We start from the raw sequence: 23,359 nt of genomic DNA, 5'->3' as shown, positions 1-23,359 counted from the left end.
CCAGACACGTAATCACAATGTTGTAGCGTTTGATCTTCTTTTCCTCAGCCCCTGTGGTGTTGGTTTTCTTCCTGGATTTTGTGGCTGTTGTCACATACCAACGATGGTCATTCAGACTTGGCCACGGGTGGTTCTAACGACCATGACGACTGTCGTTACCACAGCCAGGAGCAACGAACCAGCGGTATCAACGATTCTAGCTAACGATCCCACAGAGGTTAAATAGCTGAGTTTCCCTACCAATCAGTCACAACTGAAGTCTCTTGGATGAGGGACGAAACATCTTCTATTTTCTCTTCTTCAAAGTCCAGTTGCCCTTGACCTCAACCGTCGTTGGATAAGTTATATGATCCAACAAGCACAGGGACAGCCGACTAGGAGCTGGTTTCACAAAGTGAATTTTTTTCTTGCTCTGTAATGTTAGGTTGTGTTAACTGCAAGATAGACAGTTTCACAAGTAACCAGTTGGAAATACACATTTTTTCCAACATTTTTGTTTTTTGAAGGAAACTATCCTGTGCCTAACTGAGGAGTTAGCAGATGTACTGAGCCTTGGCAAAATAAGACGACACAACATCTCAGCATGTTGCTGCATGGAGATTTATGCAACAGAAAGTATTTTGTGTTGTTATAATCTTTGCTGATTTTTCCCAGTAAAATGTTCTGGTAATTGTTGAATACTTCCGGAAGGTAAACATTTTCAATTAGACTGAAGGGAGCTGTATGATGCAGTTCTTTAGTCAGCCATGTTTTTTAGTTTGAAAAGAAGTCTAAATTTACACAGAATTCATAGCAACTTGTCATGCTTAAGATAGCCAGGAAGCTTTGTGCAAAGGATATTAGTTTGATATAAATCATAGTCAAAGTCTGTTATAGTAGTCAAAGTTTTATTATTACCTGGCAGTGTCCAGCTTTTAAGACAGATACAAATGGACTGCATTACATTGAGGATAATTTTACCAATGCAAATTGATTGTACTGTGACATCCTGTTCTGGGAGTTTGTACTCTTGTCATACTCCTGGGTTAAACGTCTTGTTGTTAAGCACACGTAAACTGGACTCCCAAGCACAACAGAGACTGCAAACAGTTTGCAGAGCAAGGGGACTTTATTGGCAAACACGGCCACAGTTCTCAGAGGGCAAGGGGAATGATCCAAGTCCAGACAGAAAAACTGAGCAGGTGGTTTGGCTGGAGCGGTGGGCAGGCAGGCCCAGAGAGTCTGAGAGGCAAAGGAGAAACACACAGGGTTAGGAGACCATAGGAAAAATCTAAAGCGAGTCAAAAAGAAATAGCTGGCCAAGGTGTGTACCACAGTAGATACGAAGACAATCGGGCGGCTGATTAGGATGAGATGCAGGTGTGTGGAGAACAGGGTGCAGGAGCCCACGGAGGAGAGCCACGCCCACCTGCAACCAAACAAACTCACAGGGAGAGACAAACAGACAGACACAAGAGGGCAGGGAAAAACAGAGTAGAGGGACCACCGGATATAACACTTGTAATGTGAAAGAGACGGTATAAGTTATGAGCAAGCTTGATTTTAACCAGAGTTTGTCTTACTTTGTCTTACTACAATTTTGGAGCTTGATTTGAAGAGAGGGTTTAGATACATCTTAGACCTGCAAAACCTTTAACAAAAGTCTCACTTCCTGTTCAGGTGGACCTGTGTTTGTAGCTGTGTAGCTTCTGTCAATGTGTGAAATAATGAAGAAAAAGCTAGAAATGATCATGTTTTCCACAACTTTCCCCAGCATAATGGCAGAAAAGGTTTGGGAAAAGATCTGGCTCAGGGTCTCTTTTTAAAAAGCCAATTAGAATTAAAATACACTATTTGAAAATTCAACATGTAGCTCCATAAAAAGGCTTGGAGTTGTCAGTGGCTCTTGGTGTGAAGAGAACAACCTGGTAATGAACTGTCAATTAGCCCAGCTAACAAAGCTAACAAGATGAGACGTAGAGACGCAGACAGTATGTGTGTGTGTGTTAGGCACAGGAATTGTGTGTTTGATGTTTTGTCCTTGTGTGTGTAGGTGTATATCAATGTGTGTTTTGAATGTTCATGGTCAGGCGTGCACATGTGTTTCTTTGTGTGTGTTGATGGGCTCAGAAGCTAACAATCCAAGACACAGTAAATGTCACTTGACTTGATTTAATAGTAGAGAGAGTGTGTCTGTCAGTATGAGGATAAAGAACTCCTCAAGTTATCTTGACTAATGAAGCTAACAAGACATGACCTCTGTGAGAGGAGAGAGAGATTATGTGCATCTACAGTGTGTGTTGGAGTGCTGCGATTGGATTTATGCAGAGAGAGAGTGTATGTGTGTGTGTGTTTTAACCTGGCTAAGCAGTAAAGACATGCATGTCAGGTTGCAGAACCCTCTAATCAGGAGTGTCACCTTACATTTCCATACATCTAACCTCTGCCCATTTCCTGATCTGCTGTCTGTCTGTTTTCTGTTTGTCTTCTTTCACTCTCTTAAAGGGAAATCCTCCTGGTTTGTCAGTGTGGGTCTAAAAGTTTTGTCTCCAATATAAGATTATGTAAAAATGGACTACGGCAAGATGCACGTCAATCAGAGCAAAAAGCATGAGTCTTGTCTGAGGACAACCCAAAGTACACACATGTCTTACGGGAACCCTTATAGTTGTTGTAGCAAAATTAATAGCATAGCAGATCCATTTCCAAGTCAGCATGCCTGCTGACTTACATTTCGCATTCGTCTGCATTCAGTTTGCCTTCTCCTTATCGTGAGGCTATGGCTTGCTTTCAGTTGTAACACAGTTTAGCTTGCATGCTTGTAATGGGGTGGTGATGGCGCATAGATAAGATGCTTGCCTTTCGTGTTGGAGACCTGGGTTCGATTCTCACTGTGCACCCACTCTGCACATCCCATAAACTAACTTTATACTTCAATCTCCAGAGGAGTCTGACAACTGGCTGACAGAGAAATGGGGAAGCATGGATCTGATGCCAGCGAAGTAAACCAGGGACGCAAACTGGTCCCTCCAAGCCAACGAGGAAATCCCCCGGGCACAGGGACACACCACCCGCCCCAGAAATGAGCAAAAGCCAAAGGCCGAGTCCCCAGGCCACGCCCCTCCGGCCCACCCCAGGTCAGGCAAGGCGGACACCAACCCCACGGCGCTCCAGGGGCGGGACACCCCCCCCCCGACTGCCTCTGTAAATGTATCGTTTTGTGTTGGATGCATGTCATGGATTGTGAAGTGTCGTATGGTGGAGTGAAGATAAGGTGCGTGGTAACTAAGGTTCAGTTAAAATTGGAGGGTAGTTGCGACCCCATATCTGTCAGGTAGTGGAGCCTCCTAATGTGTCCCTCCCACGCCCCAAGCCCTATGTGTCTAATGTCTAATTAAAATTGAGGGGTGACCAGTGGGGGCCCCAGAGTCCTAAGAGTGTATGTAGTGAGACATGACCAAAGGGGGGAAGGTGAAGGAGGTCATAGGAAGGCTAGAATGGTCCTCCCCACTGTGTCCAGATTCCTTACTGGCCCCATCATTCAGCCACGTCCCCCATCCCCCTAAACAAGAGGACGCCAGGTCCCTCCAGCCCAGGGCTTGTAGCAAGAGCCCCTCAAAAACCGGCAGCACCCCAGAGCCAGCGACAACCCCGCCCAGCCCCAGAGATAACAAGTTTTTAAACTGATTTAACTGGGGTTTATTTTTCCACAACAATTTAGAGATATTTGAGCCCAGTGATTTAAACAAGACCGCAGAGGGTTTGGTGGGTAACACTGAAAACAGGTAACTGATTTTAGGTAGGAACATCATTTTTATGGTGGAGACTCTTCCCATGAGTGATGTAGGCAATGATGTCCATCGAACAAGGTCATCCTCTATTGATTTAAGTAAAGGTGTGTAGTTTCGCAGTATTTGACTTGCCATCTGCTGGGACCCGATGACCAGGATTTCTGTTTTGTCTGAGTTCAGCTGGAGGAAATAATTTGACATCCATTTTTTAACTTCACAAAGGCAGTTGTTAAGTGAACTCAGCATTCCAGGGTCTGTGGATCTGACCGGCAAGTATATTTGTATATTATCAGCATAAATATGAAAAGAAATGCCATGTTTATGGATAATATGTCCAAGGGGAAGCAGATACAAGGAAAACAAAATGGGTCCTAAGACCGACCCCTGAGACACACCATATTTAACTGGACAGAACGAAGAGACATAGTTGTTTACAGACACACAAAACTTCCTATTTGATAGGTAGGATGAAAACCATTCTAGGGCAGTACCAGAGATCCCCACCCAGTGCCTCAGTCTGTCTAACATGATGTTGTGATCAATGGTGTCAAAAGCAGCGCTAAGGTCCAGGAGTACCAGGACTGAGCACATGCCTTCATCAGCAGACATTAAAAGGTCATTGGTGACTTTAAGCAGGACAGTCTCAGTGCTGTGGTACTTCCTGAAACCAGATTGAAACTTTTCAAATATTTTGTTATTTTCCAGTACAGTGAGCAGCTGTTTGGACACAATTCTTTCTAGAATCTTTGCAACAAAAGGCAGTTTTGAAATTGGTCTAAAATTATGTGGGAGGGAGGGATCTAAACCAGGTTTCTTTAAAAGTGGGTTCACGCAAGCCGTTTTAAAATAATCAGGGACACAACCAGTAGATAGGGAGCTGTTGAAAACAGCTACATGTGCATGAGAAGAACATCAGTAATAAATATGACTAACAATAATACTTTTTTCTTATTCTATCTATGCATAATATGGTTGCCTACCCAGCCCTGCACACTGCCCCTGTACCTGGCACTGTTTTGTCTGGTTCCAATGACCTCTTCATCCTCCTTCTGCAGCTCCTCCCGTTCCTCCTGTTCCTTCTCTCCCTCCTCATCAACATGACTGGGGTCATTATCACTCTGTCTCTCTGCATCACCTCCACTGACCATAACAGCTAATGTACATACAAAGAGATTCCACACATATAGAACAATGTTGCCTTTGTGTGATAACACATTGTTGTTTATGATATATATATATACACAAAGCTATATATATATATATATAGCTTTGTCTGGGCTGAGTACAGCAAAAACGAGGATGGGTCCAAGTTGGGAGGGGCCACTCGTATCCCGCCTCAATATTGAAGGTATTAGGTTGATAGATGCACAGACAGCGTTCGCTGCAGCTGACCGGCCGGTCAGCACGGTCGCAGATCATAAAGTTAAACATAAAAAAACTGAACAATAAATACTCTTGACCACTGGCTGGTTCGGCCTAAATTGGACCGGCTGTTCGGGAATGTTCCCGAATGCCCTGATGGCAAATCCGCCCCTGCGTACAGTAGGAGACAGTAGTGCATACTTACAGTCGGCATGCATGGTCTATCATACAGTCCTTCAAAATGAACCTGCAGATATCTGTTTGTGGACAAAACACATTATTAACACTACAGATGGACTACTAGATTGCATTGCTCATTTACATGCATGAGATATACGTGTTAGTGTAGACTCCCTGCAACAACAAAGCGGTGAAATATACAGTTGTAAAGCCTGCAATTGTACATTTTCATTCTCTCCTATTTTCTAATAGAAGGGTTGTCCTTATCCATCCTTCTTCCTTCACCTCTGAGAGTAAGTGCTGGCTGTGCGGTTTTCCCACAGTCAGCCTATATTTACCCCCTGACCTGGCGGAGTGTGTTCATGTTCAGAAGTGTGGAACAGTCATGCAGCGAAGAGCAACACACTCATCTTTTCCCTCGACTGTGTAATCACACACTGCTACTCTGCTTCCCTGGTTTTCCTCATCCCTGCAGCAAGCATGCAGGAGGAAGACGTATTGATAATTACACACATGTACAAAATCAAAGATCGATATGTGTATATACAGTATAATGGATAAATACAAGTGTTGATGCAGGTATATGTGCCACAAATGACACCATAAGTGAGGGACTCCCACACTTACACTTAAGTAATTGTCAGCTCACCCATGCCTCTCCAATCTCATCTGTTGCTCTTTTGGAAATGACGTGAATAAAGTTTGTAGAGTGAAGATTTATAGAGCAAGAAGAGCTGCACAGAGCAGCAAAGACAGCTGACACCACGTAAAAACCAGCCTCTGTAAAGTGGAATGATCATCGGTTTTATCACCCATATCATTCCCGCTCTGCAGCGTCTCGGTAATCCCCTCTCCTCTGTGTCTCCTTTTTTACCCTCTGTCTGGGACCCTTAATGGCTTCTCTGGCCACAGTCTAAATTGATAACATCTGTCAGGGTGGGACAGAGTGGATCTACTGAGAGGGCAGGAAGAAAAAGGGAAGAAAATAGTAACTCAGTTAAGGAAGGAGAGCAGGTGAAGCATAAAGAAAGAGGAAAGAATGAGTTTGGCATAGGTTGGTATACGTAAAACCAAATGGGATCCTGTGGTTTTATAAGATAACCTCTTCCCTGGTACTTGGCAGGGGATCAGAAAGCACATAAGCAGGAGATGGCTTTAAATATGCAAAGCAGCTGGTGTTGAGATGAGAGTTGGATAACCAACATTCCAGTGAAGAGCAGGTTGCTGACAAGTGCGATTAATGTGGGGCCAAAAGGAGCATGAATATACGTATTTACTGATATACGGAATAAACAACATAAACCATAACCACAGGAAAAGTGTAGATCAGGATCCTGATTTGTGCAGTGCATGGAAGTGATTTTTTATATGGATGTCAAACTTGCCATTCTGGCACAGTATGAAGTTTACACTGAGAACGGTAGCAGGTTAACCACTTGAATTCATAATAGCTTTTATAACAACGGGTCCTTGATTTTCAACATAAAAAGACAAAAGCAGGCATCTCATTTGTAGCTGGCAACACACCATAATTTTGCCAGCTAAAATAACAACGGTCACTGGCGGATTTTCTGTAGCTGTACCTGTAGCTAGCTAGGTAATTAAACTAACATTAGCTCCATGAGTTAGTTAAAAATGCCATCTCCAGCTGAATCTTTAATGTTTTCAGTTGACTAATTATTGATATTCAGTACAATTATGATTTTGTACATGATATTTTGTTACAAGACTGGGGCTAACGCTGTACGTCCCAGGCAAAAAGTCACCAGCTGATGATCCATGTAAAAAATGGAAATCATCATCAGTTAGAGGTAACTGACCTTGTCATCCTGAGATACTAAGTTCCATAGTTGAGAGGTCACTTTCAGTGAAAAGTCGAGATTTCAGAACCATTAATAATGCCCTGCCAGAGCAGTGATCGGGCTCATAGCAAATCACAGACATAGGCAGTAGCCTCACCATTCAAGGCTAGCAGTAAAATCTTCAAATCTAAATTCTAAAACTCACAGGTAAACAGGTCAGCAAGAATTTCTGTAATGCGCTTGCTTGCTAAACCATGGTAAAAAACCTGGCAGCGGTCTTTGGATATTTTGCCTGCTGATACAAGAATAAAGTGCATTTCAGTAGTCAAGTATGGAGGAGATGACAGCATGGATGACCTTTTTCTAGATGAGCAGATGAGAGGAATCACCTAATCTTGGTTAAAGATGGTTATTGTGGGCGGTTGTGGCTCAGGAGGTAGAGCGGGTTGGCCTTTAATCGGAAGGTCGGTGGTTCAATCCCTGGCTCCCCCTGGTTGCGTGTCGAAGTGTCCTTGGGCAAGATACTGAACCCCGATTTGCCCCTGGCGGCTGTTCTGCCAGTGTGTGAATGTTAGTTTCCGTTTGAGCACTCAGTGTATGAATGTGTATGACTAAAAGTGCTTTGAGTGGTCGAAAAGACTAGAAAGGCGCTATACAAGTACGGAGCATTTACATTTATTCCTGGGATACTACACATAGGATGCTCTAAACATGGAGAGAGCTTCCTTTTAGGTAACCATTAACCCCACAAACTAATGTAGTTAGTTGATTATATGCTAACTTTTAGCCTTGCAAGGTTTAAGCCTTACCGAACACTTTTGCTCTTGTGTTTTTGGAATGGCTAAATAGTGACTATAAAGGTAGCTGTCCAAAGCTTGACAGGACAGGTTTGGAAGAAGGTTTTAGTGAGCGGTCAGTTGTTGGCAAGACAGAAAACTAAATATGAAAAGAACATCAAAAAGTCTGTTTCTCGCTTGGTTCTCCAAAATCCTCAGTAATTTGGGAGCAGGTGCATGAGGGCATATGCACAAGTATGCTGAGGAGAGATAGGCCTACCTAAATTCATGGAATAGGAAAAACACTGAGTGAGCAAAGAAGAGAGGATAATGACAGAAAGACACGGGTATGGGGAAGAGTTCAGGTGTAAGAATTTTTACAGCGGCCTCTATATCTGCTCAGTCAAGAAAAAGGCTTCATCAGCCTTTTGTCTGGGAAGGCAGGCAGGCAGACAAACCAGTAGATTAAATTGGCCCCCTGGGTAGATCACACAACCAGTAGATCGCTTTTGTCTGCTTCAGGGGCAGTCGGGGAGCTCATACTGCACATTGTGGATGCAATCTAAGGTATGATTCTAACTTGAATGTCTGCTGTTGCTGCAGTACATTACATACATGTTTTTACACCAGAAAAGTGATAAAGTGTTTCCAGTAGTGGTCAGCTGTGTCTCCACCTGCACCGACTGAGCTTTTTGGAACCTGGATACATCACTTAGGGAAGTGATAGGCCTTCATGACTGATGAAATGTAGCCAAGGGATTTTGAATTGAGGATTCCTCCAGCTCCAGTTAGTGTAAAATATTACAGAGCACTTTCACAGTTACTGACTGGATAATTTGGTTCAAAGTCTAAATGTATCTCTACCAGTAAGCGCCAAAAATGCGTGGATTGGAAGTGAACTAGATTTGCTATAGTAACCAAACGCAAGCCAAGCAGCAAATCTAGTTGAGCATTGGGACTTGAAAGTGTCCCTCGGCCCTTGTCTGCCTCCTTTGATACCAATAAGATCTGAAGTTGAAGCTGAAGGTTTAGCCTCATAAAGGTCTAAAGGTTTTGCAAGAAAGGTGCTTTTATCAAAGTTATAAGAGGAGGTCTAGTGCATAGCTATATATATTTACACCTTTGATCTTCAACCTGTACTTTGTCTTCTCCAGCTGATGGTGATATGATAAGGATCAAAGCAATCAATATATACAGAGACAAACTGTGGCTTGTCTCAGATTTACACTCTTGCAACAGTGACTATTGTCTCTGCGCAGCACCTTGTAGCTCCCATGCAAGCTAATGCCTTTGTAAGGTTAATTTCCCATAGTGGCACATCCCCTCCATCTTGATCTCCACATAAGGTGAAGCATGGTAAAAGACTTCTGCTGCAGACAGAGTTGATGCATGATGTGAACTTGCAGACATGATGTGACAATTTCCTCTGTCACTGTTTTGGCCTGTTACCCACAGATCTGACACATCATCACAATATCACCATGGTCTGTCATCTGGTGGAGCCTGCCTAGTATTGAGAATATCATCGGATGGGTTTCCTGACTGTTTTGAACCTTGCAAGCGCTAAGAGGTGTCAAGTCTGACCCAACAGAAGAACAAAGTCAGACTGGTTCTATTGGAGTGATGAGGTTAGAAGAAGATGTTAGTTGTTCAGGGAGTTTGGAGGTTGAATAATTTCTACCACCTGTTCTCCATACACATTTGTTCTGCCATTCAAAGTTGCTCGGCGGTATTGGAATACCTGACCTAATCAAATCTCTTGTCTGTGAGGCCACAGTGCACAACAATGGTCACCAGATATACATGCATTTCCAAAAGGAGGTCATACTGAAGGCGAGTAGATCAAGAATGGTGCTATGCTCTTCCATTCTAGCTGAGTTAGCAACATAAAGAGAATGTATCTTCAATGCAAATATTAAATTGACCCTGTGGTGTAGCCTGACCAGAGTGGCTAGGGAGGTGGTAGGTAGGCAGACTCAAACATCGTATGTTAGTGATGGGACGCTCAATATTGACGTGTCGAGATCCCGAAGCACAGACATTTCGAAACACTGCTTCAAAGCGTGGTTCAAAACGTCAATGTCAAGTGACCATAGTGAAGCCAGGCTTCGGTGCGTTTCAACAGGTGGCACACCTGCCGCTTCTACGCTTGATTCACAGTGTTTGGAACCAACCGCACATCAGCCTCTAACTCAGTTGACAGATTTTTTCCAAGGACCCACAATCATTTGATTTATTGGAGCAACGTGCTGTAGTATATCCGCACCTGTAGGCCTATGATGGCAAAAAAAATACTTATGTTCCACGTGACCGAAGGCTGGGGATGTCAATTATGAAAAAAAGCCCGACTCAGCCCCAAAACAGCAGAATATTTCTGAATACAATTCTTGACATATAACAAATGTGAGACATTGTTCCACTTTTTATTTATCATTCTTGAAACAACTTAAACTTTACTCAGTTACAGATTTTTAATCCATTACACCTCATCACTGCCAGCACTCATTATTATTAATTATTATTACACTAGGGCCTATATCTTTCTTGATAATTATCATTACACCTTTGTTACTGTAGCTACTGTAGCTACTGTATAATATTGTAGATATCCACATTTGTTCTAATTTATTATTAGGCTATGTTCTTAGATTTGTATACTTTATTATATTCTCTACTCACTAACTTCAACTACCTATTATTTATATTCCTTTTATGTCTTGAGAGTATCTGCAACAAAGACTTCACCGTCTGAAATCAATAAAGTATTCCGATTCTGAACGTTAACAAGTTGTCTCTATGGGGTAGTGGTAAGGACAAATGCCTTTGGTGTGAAAGACCTGGGTTTGATTCCCACTGTGATACATGTATCCCTGAGCAAGACACTTAACCCCTAGTTGCTCCCAAGGTGCGCCCTCTGACATAGCAATTGTGATTCGTCTTTGCGTCTGCTAACTAAGTGATTACTTATGAAACAACACACAGACGTGTTTAAACACACTTTTATTGCAATCCCCATCTGCTGTCTCTGACAATCTGAAAGCGTTTGTTGTATGGTGATTTCTCCAAAATCCTGTGGGTCACGTATTCATAAGACGATTAGCATTGTAAACACGGGTCAGTCATTGTTTCAATGAAAACCCCTACCAAGATGTGTCAATATCAAAAGTGACCAGTAGGTGTCACCGTGGAGACAGGTGTCGAAGTGTTTCGAAGCCTCGACACAATTCTGGCACAATTGCTTCAAAAGTTTCAATGTTGCCCATCACTATCGTATGTTCCCAGAGGGGATTGTTTTATTTACAGTGGTCTGCAGTACACAGATAACTCAACAAACAAAAAAGGACTTAAGAAAAATAACTCTAAACTTACAGCAATGCTACCAAAAGGCACATGTTCACAGCAGCACAGCCTCACCTCTGCCTCCTTTGGGAACACAAATCCCACCGTTTATTTAGGGTGTTCAATTCACACCCAAACTGCTTCAGCTCATCCCATTCTGATGCAGGTTGATCTACTCCATAACATTACTATCTAGACGTCTCTTAACATTTGGAACTTAGTTACCAGTTCACTCCACTCCCACTGACAAGAAAACAGGTCAGGGATATTTACACATTTATTTATAATAACCAAAAACAACCAAAAGAAACATTCCTATAAAGAAAGAAAACCCTCTACTTGGTTTGGCCCGGTGATGTCATTCATGACCCCTATTCCTATAAAAGAGGAAATGCTTAGGCTGGCCCCTCCCCAAACAATTATAAGCATTAACACAGGAAAACAATTAAACCAGGTTTAAACATGCAACCTAATAAAATGGAACTGAAACTAACTTATGACTGTGTGTTTACTCTAACTTATCAGATGCTTTGCTGTAGACTGTAACAAAATGCAAACAAACAACCTGGGATAGCAAGCTATTGTAAATTACAAAAAATAAACACTTTTAAAAGGTGTACTGTAGATAATGACCTGTGTGGGACAAGGGGTGAGCAAACCCACTTTGTCACAGACCCGATTGCCTCATTTGTCTATCTATTGATGAAGTGCTATTGCAACAGTTGTTTAGGCTACAGAGGTGTAGAAAGCAGTAGCTTGTTTTAGTGCATGGTAAACAGACAAGCAAACACAGGATAATGAACTCCGTGATTGAACACACAGAAAGTGGCACTCGCACTGTGGAAGATGTAGAATGGTTGCCTTTTAGATAATGACGACTGCACACATATTCCCGACGGTAAAGAAAATAAGCATGAAAATAATACAAAAGGCCACTGTTTGCTGCCTGCCTCCATCAATCAGGTGTGTCACAGAAATGTGCTGAGAAGCTAGACAGATACATTGACAGAGAGACAGAAGAGATGCACCTTAGCTAAATCTTTGGCCATCTGTCATTGCTTCATCCTCCCAATGCCTTTGATGTACTAAACATTTTGGATTTTTAATAACAAATGCTATTACGCTAAGTGACTGTTGTATTCCTGTGTGCTTTGGATGGTGGATTATTGCCAAAATTGGAGAAAAGCAGAGAGAAGGGAAGAGGAAGTGAGGAAATAAATGAGAGGAAGGAAAGGAATAGAAAGGTGAAGTTTTGATACCCAGCTCTAGTAACCTTTCAGCTAATGAGTGGTTTGGAGACTCCTCTTTCTGGTATTGGCCTTTACAGAGTTCAGAGGACATTCTCTAAATGTGTTGACTTTTTCCTTACCTTTATTTAGCCTGGATGGGGCTGGCTGAGTAACACTTGCACTTTTACTGCAGCACCCTGTCACTTTGTCATACAATGGAGGCACAAAACATGCATCTTAAGGCCAATTATAGGCATAATTTGCCCATCAGGCCAAAAAATTTAAAAGAGTGGATAAGGTCGCTGTTAGTTCAATGATCTTGTAATGTGTAAGGGACTTATGTGCGCCACAACCAGTGGAGACCCTGACCCACAAATTTAATATGTACTACTTTGAGTTTTCTGCGACCCATTGTGATGATTTTATAGAATGGGTAGAGGAGCACTACATTTGCTCTGGTAGATATTCTTATTACTTCTATTTTTGTTCTTGTGCACTTTCCATTTAAAAACTGACATTGGGAAGGCAAAACCCTCATAGCAAATAATAGTCTTAAACGGTCTTGTGCTTTAAATTAAGAAAGGCATTTTATGAACTGTTTTACTGTATGTGTGTGTATGGTTGTGTGTGTAGGTGGGGAAGTGACCAAGTCGCGGTTTACTCAGTACTTCCGGGGCAGCCTATCTGGACTGACCGTCCGACCGGGGAAGATTGAGAGTCAGAAAGTCATTTCCTGTCTGCAAGCCTGCAAAGAGGGACTGGACATCAACTCTCTCGAGAGTCTGGATAAGAGCATAAAGGTATTCATACACGCACACACACAGTAACACAGGGCTATTCCAGAAAAGACACTGGACTTCCAGTGACAAGCCTGAGTTCAGTTAACCTAAATAGTCGATTCAGGTATAAGACACTGGACAAATATAATTCAAAGTTTACAATGAAACAAATCATTGGGGGGCTGTACACATACACACAAATCCACAGTACACTTACAGTATACACAAACACATAAGGCTCATTTATTTCTTTGTGCTACATAGAAGAAGTAGAACAATGCTGCTACTTCAACCTTCAAACAGAAAATTGTCCATATACTTATAACAGCTGGACTTCACAGTTGGACTACCACCATGCAATTTTCTGCATGTCCTTCCAGAAGTTTCATTTCTGCTCAAAGTTTTATAATATTCACTCACCATATTCTACCAGAAATAGGCTGCCTATACATGCCAACTCTGTCAACACGATTTTGGTTTTTTAAATTCATCTTAAAGGAACAGTTCATCATTTAGGTAAAAATACTTCTTAGCTGTCTTTTTGAGCAGTAGATAAGAAGGTTGATACCACTCTCAACCTGTGTGTAAAATATGACAGCTAGCAACCGATTAGCATAAAGACGGGAAATGGTGAGTCTCTGCTGGTTGCCTCACCAGTGTGCCCCAACCAATTAAAAGACCTACATCCCCATAAAATAGAACATACAACCCCATAAAACCACAACTTTAAAGTTTCAACACGTGGAACGAAACAAACATGATCTATAGTAGTAACACTTGTGACAATAGTGTGCCTTCGATGTGCTGGTAGGCAGATTTTGTTACCTTCGGAGAGAGCCAGGCTAGCTATGTTCCCTGTTTCCACTATGTATGCTAAGCTAAGCTAACCAGATGCTGACCATTGCTTCATAATTACTGTCCTGGCATGAGAGTGGTATCGGTCTTCTCATCTGACTCTAGGCAAGAAAGCTAGTAAGTGCATTTTCTTTAAGTTCAGTTCTTGGTGGCAGCATAAGTTGGTTTTCTAACAACTGCCCTGACTATACTGAGTATACATTCAACATACTTTCTCAGATGGTGCGTGCACATACACCAAAACACACATTATGACACAAAAACACTACTTCACTATATCTAAATCACAAGTTGGCTTCTTTCCCTTCCCCCATTTCACCACCGCAGCTAATCCATCTCCCTACACTGTGGAAGGTAGAGGGCAGACAAGATGGATAAGGGTTTGTGTAGATTCAAAGCTGCCCACCTACCCACCAACCCACCCACTGTCCCTTAGCTCCCTTAACTCTTTTTCTGTCTCTCCTTTTCTCTTCTCTCCCTCACTCTTGCTGCTCTTTCCGTAGAGCTCCACGTGCTCTGGTACAGCAAAGAGAACGTTGCCAGCCTTTTACGAAGAGGAAAGAAGAAGAAGAAGAGAGGAGTTCAACCTCTCTAGGGCCACTGTAGTTTATCTTTTGAGAGCTATTTCATTTTCTTCTTAGCTGCACACTCGTCTGGCTCCCATAAGTCCACGGGAGGCTTAAGGACAGCATTTAGCCAAGCAGGTGGAGGGCTGGCACAGCACAATCAGAGGAGAATAACAAGAACTGAAGGAGAGATGGAGGGAGGCAGAGGCAGATAGACAGCAAGTATAACGACAGAGAACAGAAGATGAGAGGGGACTGCAACAGAAGGGAAGGTGTGGAGGGGAAAATGACAGGGGAGAGGGAGTGCGTGGAGAGCCCCATGGAGAGCTGAAGTACTGTTACACTGCTGCTGAGAGACAGTTTTAGGAAATGGGAGACACTTCTAGCAGGAGAACACTAAACCCTCTTTAAGGGAAGAAGGGCCTCAAATCCCTTCCATCAAACCCTGCAGGAGAGCACACACCTCTGTCAAACTGTACTTGTGAGGAGAGTCCACAGACTGTTTTCTAGCCCCTTGACTTAAAGGGCCATGCCAGTGTTTTTTTCCATTTACTACAAAGCACATACATATTGATATTACTATTATACTACTGTGTTCTGCCCTGTCTTTTAGACGGCCACTGGTTTCCAGTGATTTCAGTGCAGTATAAAAAGGCCCGAGACTATATTAAAACAGGTGATCCATCACACTGAACATCAGATCTACTTTTTTTGGTAAAAGCAGAAAATGTGTTCAGAATGCAAGAAGAGGATGGGAGGGGGTTCTAGTTGAAACATGAAATGTAGGTGTTAAAGCTGCATCGGATTTCGGCCACCAGGTCAAGATATCCGATGGTAGTTAGACAGTTTAAAGGACTGAGAGGGAAAAACGTCCAACTGAATAGCTCCAGACATGCTGTGTCAATAGTTTTTTGTTGAATATGTATGCACCTCTAAAATCACATTTAAATGACATGATTAGGGCCTTAAAAGGTGATCTATTTAATGTTTTCATACTGTATTAACAATGGATGAAATGAGAGTGTATAAGGTAAAATAGGTTGCAAGTAAGAAACCTGCAGATAATTATCACCAGTCTCTATCATCTCCCAGGTCCACAAAGCAGTTTAGCATCTTTTAGCTCATTGTTTTGGTTCACCCTCATCACTGGTGTTTCCAGCAGCAACAAGCAGCTGTTTTCTGTGAAAAAAAGGCTCTAAGGCCACCTGCCCAGAAACAAACAGCAGACAGCTGTTAGCCACTAGCTGGTGAACATAGTGGAACATTTAGCAGCTAAAGAGCCAGATGTTTCCCTGAAGAGTTAGTGGACACCAAAAGAGTAAATACTGAGCTCACACTACTGCTTATGACCTGTCAGTGTAACACATGTAGACTGCATTAGTTTAGCTACCTGTACCTCATAAACTGGCAACTGAGTGTATATGCTAAATTAATACTAATGTTGCTCTGTGTCTGCTGAATTTGTAAGTAGCCAACTCCTTACTAACATATTCACCATATCAACATTACAAGGTGATCATATTAGAGCAGCCACATTCTTGCCCCAGGGCCCTGAAGCTAGGAGCTTTCTTTTCACTTTGTCAGTTTTTGTATGCACAGGTGTCCATACCAGACACCAGACAAATTATACAGCATCTCAATTGAGTGCAGCTATAAATGGCTCTGTTCCTGTTAACATTTTGTCATGAACTGTTTCAGTTCTCTATCCATCTAGCATGTCTGTTTTCTCATCCCACAGTTCCACTTCAACCCAGCCCAGTCTATCTTGGTAATGGAAGGAGAGGACTTGGAAAACATGAACGCTGCTGTGAGGAAAGTTTCCTACATAAACTCTCGCCAGTTTCCCACACCAGGCATCCGACGTCTGCACATTTCTACTGTCGTCCAGTACGTGCAATTCTTTTCTTCCTCCTTCCACTTGATCTTACATTTGTCTTCTTAAACTTCATTCCTACATTTGTTTCCTTTAGCCCTCTCCTGCTGCCTCTGTTTCTCTGTGTCTCCTCTCTCAGATATGAGGAGCGTTAACCCACCTTGACACTTCTGTTAAGTGTTAAGACAACACAGCAGATATCACAGCCTGACTGATATATAATTCCCTTCTCACACATTGATCCCAGCCCCTCCTTCTCTCACTCCTCTCTCTCTGTTTCTCCTTTCCTCTGCTGTCACTTTCCCTTTCCTTTAATACACCATTTTCTGTTTGCTGTCGCCACTGGGGCCAGTTTTTACATTTTCATGCCATGTATTAATAATTCTGCATGGGTTTTGCCAGAGGAATGAGAATAAGAGAGACACAGAGGAGAGGGAGAGAGAGAGAGAGAAAGGGAGAGAGACGTGCTTGCTGGTAAGACAGCCTCCCTCAGTGGGATACCATTAAAATTTATGATTGTTTTAAATATATGTAGACCCCTGCAGCACAGCCCTGGGGGTTCACTCTCCGCCCCCCTGCTGGGGTCGATGCACGGCCGTGGGCCCGCGAACTAACACAGCATTGTGTGTGTGTGTGTGGTTTGGGGGGGGGTATGTGTGTTGTACATGCTGCTGGTGATGAAGCAGAGGCATTGTAGCTAGAGGCGCACCAATTATCAAGTAATACATTATGCTAATGACGCCTCAGCTTGCGTCATTGCTAAATGTTGTTTAAATGAAGTTTTTCTAGCTGACTGCTAGTTGCACTAGCTGTGTGCATGCCGGACTGTGTGCTTCTGTGTATGCAAGATGGAAACAGCGTGAAACTACGTGCGGATATGTGTGCCTAGTGTGTGAGAGGGTGTCGATTCAAAAACACATTTATGGGTGTGGTTTAGCTTCCTGTTTTTTTTTATACTCGCATCCAGAACATTTCTCCTCAGCTACGTTAGTTACGCCGAGAGCCTGAAACTTGGCCTCCTGCAATAACACGTGTCAGCAACTCCTACAGACAGTATCGCTCCTCACAAACAAACAGAGATGTTGAATATTTCCTGACGCTGCAATTAAACTTGTTTCTTGCTGACACGTAATAACTTCAATTACTGCAGGCATCAAGAAAATAATTAAGCAGCTTTAAACAGCTCTAATCTTAACAACAACAACCCTTGTGGGCTCCCCTGTCATATTCCATTTTTTTTCATGGAGAGTGGTTTAGGGATTATGGTACATGGAAAAAATATACACACAAATGTGCCACATACTTCGTATGGAAGGAACAGGCCATCCTCTCAAAAAAACACAGAACTTTCACCCAGGAGACTGTGGTTTAAGTCCCATTTGAAAGCAAGTCAATGTTGACTAAAAATGATACAGTGTTGCATTTTAGTTCTGGTTCGGTTCATGTTCACACTGCAGTTTTACAAACGAAGCAAGAGAAGTAACCCGTTACACAGACTGACAGGTAACTTATTGATTGGACAGCTTTGGCAATTGTCATCCTGCATAATCAGGACCCACGTGGACAAGTCAACCTCCGGTGACTGACAGAAGTTTATACAGCATTTTAATGCTTCTGATCTGTATCGCAAAGAGCTCACAAAGTAATAATTTATTCTGCATGATTAGTAATGTTAGACCGCAGGTCAACCACATATTATGAATAATAACGTAAAAACAGGGCGTGTACAGTACAGGTTTATTAGCTTATAGTATACTGTGGTATCGCTGTCACAAATGTGTTATGGACTTAATAACCTGAGTACTACTTGCCCTCCTTTTTAACAGATTTTGACCTATTAATCAGGGAAATACATGTGCTGACAAGTGTACATTACCAAATGATTTTCGTAAACATAGCATGGCGTATACAGATCAATAATATCGCTGAACAGATTTTGTGGTCAGCAGATGGATTTATTAGTGGTTCAGCTTTGGAAATAATGCTCAGGTCACATCTCTGTTATCATAAAAACCTGTGGTTGGTTCGTTTGCTTTCACACCACAAGCGAACCGCACCAGAGTTCGTTTGAAGTCACCTCCTCTTCAAAGAGGTCTCGGTTCCGCCTGTTTGGTCCACTTATGGTGCGCACCCGAGTGCGATTGCTGTATTCACACCTGCCCAAATGAAATACACCAAGGGCCATAACAAACTCTAGTGGGATTCAACCGAACGAAATGAGGCAGGTGTGAAAGCACCCTTAATTCACATGACTCTGGACAGGTACTTTCCAACGGTCATATATGTCGTTTTGGGAGTCATTGGCAATCAACCTATTTTGTCATTTAGGTATGTGAACGTTTTGTGAAAAACATAAATGTGTGGGTGGACGATTACTTTGTTGGGGCTTTAAAAGTAAAGAAATTGTGTGTCCAAAATACATTTGCTTCTGAAATCTCAGTGTAAAATATATGCTCTATGTAGTGCCCTCAAAAGTTCCAACAATGTAATATTGTTGATAATTACACGCAATATGTCTAATTTAACAGATGAGAAAAATTGCAGTCGTGCGACACTTCACAAGTATATATTATACAGGAAAAAGTGAGTGAGTGAACAAGAGTTATTTCCGACATGAGAAAACGCCGACAACCATGTCTTCTTTTAGTAATCTAACCTGTTAGTTCTTCCTTACTATTCATGAACTTCTCCATAAAATACCTACAGACATAAGGCCTGTTTAGATTGTCAAGCCCGTGTTAATCATTTACACTGCCTCAGTAATAATTGAAAGTGTTTATTATGGGTTGCATTCTTTTAATAGTTTGAGCTATAACCAGGGCTTGTGCATGCTGACAAACAGCTCATTTAATGAAACTAAGCAATCGTTAACAAAATATGTTTCACCTGTGTTTTTCTGCTTTTCCCGCTGTCAGTCAATCAAAATATCTGACAAACATCTGTTGGTTGTCAAGTTTGTGTCTGGGGTCAGAGGTTGAGGTAGAATGCGTTTTCCTTAATCAGGATTTTGTAACCTGCTGCCTGCCCCGACACATAACATACTGCATATAGACGTCAAATCAAGGAAGCAAGTTTGCTTCTAGTGAAAGAAAATGGAATTATTGTGTATGAGCACAGGTGCAGAGACAGTAAATGTATCTCTGTATTATTGCCAGTTTTATGAGAAGCATTCACAAGGGTTTTTTCTGGCGCTGCAGCATAAGATGAAAGATGAGTTCAGAGATGAATCATAATTCAGAAGTAAAAGTGTGATTACCTGTAAATATTTTCAATTATGTCAGAGAGAACAGGGGAGCCCTTAGGGATTTGTATTGTCCATCTATTATAGGCAAGTGTGCACATTACTTTTTGTACACTTGAGGTGTAACAATACACATCTCACGATTCAGTATGATTTTCAATTTAAACATCTTTTCTATGTTATATTTATACTACACAGCTTTGCCCAGACAAAAGACAGATTTTTAGTATAAAGTGAGACTCTATGAGTTGCATCATTATGCAGTACTTAAAAAAAAAAGATATGGGACTTTGCTTATGATCACTTAGCTTATGTTGTTGCTAAATGTTAAGTTTTTCTCCCAGACTGATGTATGGCCTTCCTGTTCCCAAGGCTGTGCGAGTGTGTTAGCCAGAGTGTGCCTGCAGTGTGCAACTTCTCTTTATAGCAGCAAATCCATGTGTAGAGTCTCGTAATATAATAATGCCAGTGATTTAACTTCCAATTTGTTGTGGTTTTAGTACTTCATCCAGAGCACACACTAGCAGAAAAGCTTCTCAGCTGAGTTAGTTGCACTGAGAGCCTGAAACATGGCCTCCTGCCATAACACGTCAGCAAGAGTGGGGAAAAAACTCCCCCCGACAGCTGCAGACAGTATCACTCCTCACAAATAAACAGAGATGTTAATTAATTCCTCCAAATGCAATTCAGTTTGTTTCATGCTGACGACTAATAACTGCAATTACTGCAGGCATGGAGAAAATAAAAGTAACCAGCACTAATATTTGCAACAACCCTTTTAGGCTCCACTGTCATATTTCTTTATAATGAAGTTGGACTGGCTCCAGGTTTTTTTGTTGTTTTTTCCTGCTCGGCAAGCCCACGCAGCAGCCGTCTCCCTGCATCACTGACTTTGTATCTCTCTCTGCTCACAACAATGGCTTAGTGCCCAAACAGCCGACAGACACACATCACCGGCTGTGGCCACGGGAAAGAAAAGGAGAGATTAGACGATGCCCCGAAACCTGTTTTTGGTCTCAAAAGTGGCCTCAGACAACTGACTGCGGAGGATTACAGCCAATAGTTAGTCCCAGCTGTCAGGTGAAGTTTCAGAGATTTAACAAAAAAAAAAGTTTGTAATTTTACTAGTGTATGGCTGGAAGAGCTACACACTAGTAAAGTTACTTCCTGTGGTCTAACTGTTGTGGCCACAATCTCATTCATAATATTCAGTCCAGCTCACTAACCATTTTGTTATCATCTAATACATTTAGCTGTGCTTACATTGCTGAGCCTCACACTAATATTGTTGGTTACTGAGAAGTAGGTGGGCAAGCTAATGCCAGTAAATGTAATGTTATCCTGTAAAGAGCATGGATTAGTTCAACCTCAAGCTGATAAAAATATTACAGTGCAGGGGAGTTTACCTGACTTTCAGGCATGTTGTGTGAAGCTGTCTCCCTGTCTGTCTATAGCCGCTGTCATCACACTGCCTTTTTTTTTGCTGGAGGATTGTGCCAATATGCCGGTGTGATACCAAAATCTGTAACCCATCAGATTCTGTGACCCAAATACAGAATTAAGGGCTTTGTAACACGTGGTTGACGTTGTGAAGCAGTCGCAGTGTGGTTAGGATTAGGCACCAAAAGTACTTGGTTAGCTTTAGGAAAGGATCAGGGGTTTAGACATAGAATCTGACGGCTCACATACTTTGGTGCAACACAAGTGGTGTGGGTCACAGAATCTGATGGGTTACAGATTTTGGCATTACTGAGTGTTTCCGCGTTGATTGTGGGATCTCTGTATGAAAGCGGTTGTGTTTTGGATTATGCTTGCTCATGAGTTCTAGCACGCAAGCGTACAAGCACACACCTGGTTGCAATATCAGAACTGCACCGCTAGTGGCTGCTCAAAACTACATGTACATGTTTAATGATCTTTCAGTTTTTTTCACCTGTTCTCAACTTCTGTTCTGTGTTGTGTCATCAGCAGCACACAATCTGTCAATTAGCACTTTTACATGCACACAGGTGTCCCTGTTATCAGTCTTATCCTGGTTTCAATCCAATCAAAACCGGGTGAGGTAGATGGCCACCCACGCTGAGTCAAGGTTCTGCTCAAGGGTTGTACCTGCTAAGAGAGTTTTTTCTTGCCTTTGTTGCAGTGCTTGCTCACTCATAGTGGGAATTGTTGGGTCTCGACCTGCTCTGTGAAAAGTGCATTGATATAACTTCTGTTTACTTTATTTATTTAACGCTCTAAATTTAAAAAATTTAATTAAATTATAATGAAATCTGTTAATTCATATCTCTCTATGATCTGAACATTATCCAGGTGACTCTTCCACTTCTCAGTCTCTGTCTATTCTGGAGGTGCTGGTGTTATTGCTGTCAGATGTTATGAATATGATTATTTATTATAATTCTTTTGTTTGTTTTGTACAACAAACCACTGTTTTCCCACCTGTTTTGTTAATTTGAACAGGTTTTAACTGGATATTATTTATATATTATAATATGAAAATTTGTGTAAGTCACAATAATTTTAACATACAGTTAAACTGGCAATGTTTAGGTTGATTTAGTTGCATCTGTACCACTACCACACGGACTGGCAGAAGCAGGACATTATAACCATTCATTGCTTTTAGCTATTTTAACCAATATATTTTTCAGATCCAGCTCAATGTGTGGATACTTTTTCTTTTATCAAATTGTAATTTCGATTTTATCAGATTCATTGAGCTACAGTCCCCTCCAAAAGTATTGGAACGGTAAGGTGAATTCCTTTGTTTTTGTTGTTCACTGAAGACATTTGGGTTTAAGATCAAAAGATGAGTATGAGACAAGAGTTCAGAATGTCAGCTTTTATTTCCTGGTATTCACATCTAGATGTGTTAAACATTTCAGGACATATCACCCTTTGTTTGAACCCACCTATTTTTCAGTGAGCAAAACTATTGGAACATGTGACTGACAGATGTTTCTTGTTGCCCAGGTGTTGCCTTTTAGGTTGATTGTCCAAACATTAGATAGCTCTGCATGACTAGTCTAAGTTTTCATCCTTTGTTCAAACCTATAACGACTGCATTTCCTGTTAAAGAGGATAAACCAACATGAAGACCAGAGAGCTGTCTATGGGAGAAAAGCAAGCCATTGTCAAGCTGAGAAAAGAAGGAAACCAGAGCCATTGGACAAACATCGGGCAAAGCAAGCACAACAATTTAGAATGTCCTGAAAAAGAAAGAAACTACTGGTGTGCTGAGCAACAGACGTCCAACAGGTCGGCCAAGGAAAACAACAGTAGTTGATGACAGAAATATCGTGAGAGCTGTGAAGAAAACCCCCTAAACATCAGGAAGTGACATCAGCAACGACCTCCACAGTGCAGGGTGAAGGCGTCACAATCCACTGTTGGAGAAGACTCAGAGAGCAGAAATATAGAGGCCACACCACAAGATGCAAACCACTCATCAGCAGGAAGAATCAGAAGGCCAGATTGAAATTTGCAAAGTACAGAGATGAGCTGCAAAAGTTCTACAACACAATCTTATGGACTGATGAGACCAAGATTAATCTCTACCAAAGTGATGGAAAGGCCAAAGTGTG

General features: G+C 41.9%; 1 protein-coding gene across 1 annotated transcript in view; it reads left to right on the top strand.

The window, feature by feature from the left end:
• Positions 1-23,359, top strand: part of LOC123986046 (calsyntenin-2-like) — a 279,612-nt gene that overhangs the window by 244,200 nt on the left and 12,053 nt on the right. The window contains exons 10-11 of the mRNA XM_046074108.1: positions 13,092-13,258; positions 16,397-16,545. Of these exons, the coding sequence (XP_045930064.1) occupies positions 13,092-13,258; positions 16,397-16,545 (316 nt within the window). The remainder of the gene's footprint in view (positions 1-13,091; positions 13,259-16,396; positions 16,546-23,359) is intronic.

This window comes from Micropterus dolomieu, linkage group LG17 (assembly GCF_021292245.1).
Source record: "Micropterus dolomieu isolate WLL.071019.BEF.003 ecotype Adirondacks linkage group LG17, ASM2129224v1, whole genome shotgun sequence".
Lineage (NCBI taxonomy): Eukaryota > Metazoa > Chordata > Actinopteri > Centrarchiformes > Centrarchidae > Micropterus > Micropterus dolomieu.
Note: the sequence above shows the minus strand (reverse complement) of the source record. Positions and strands in the feature narration are given on the sequence as shown.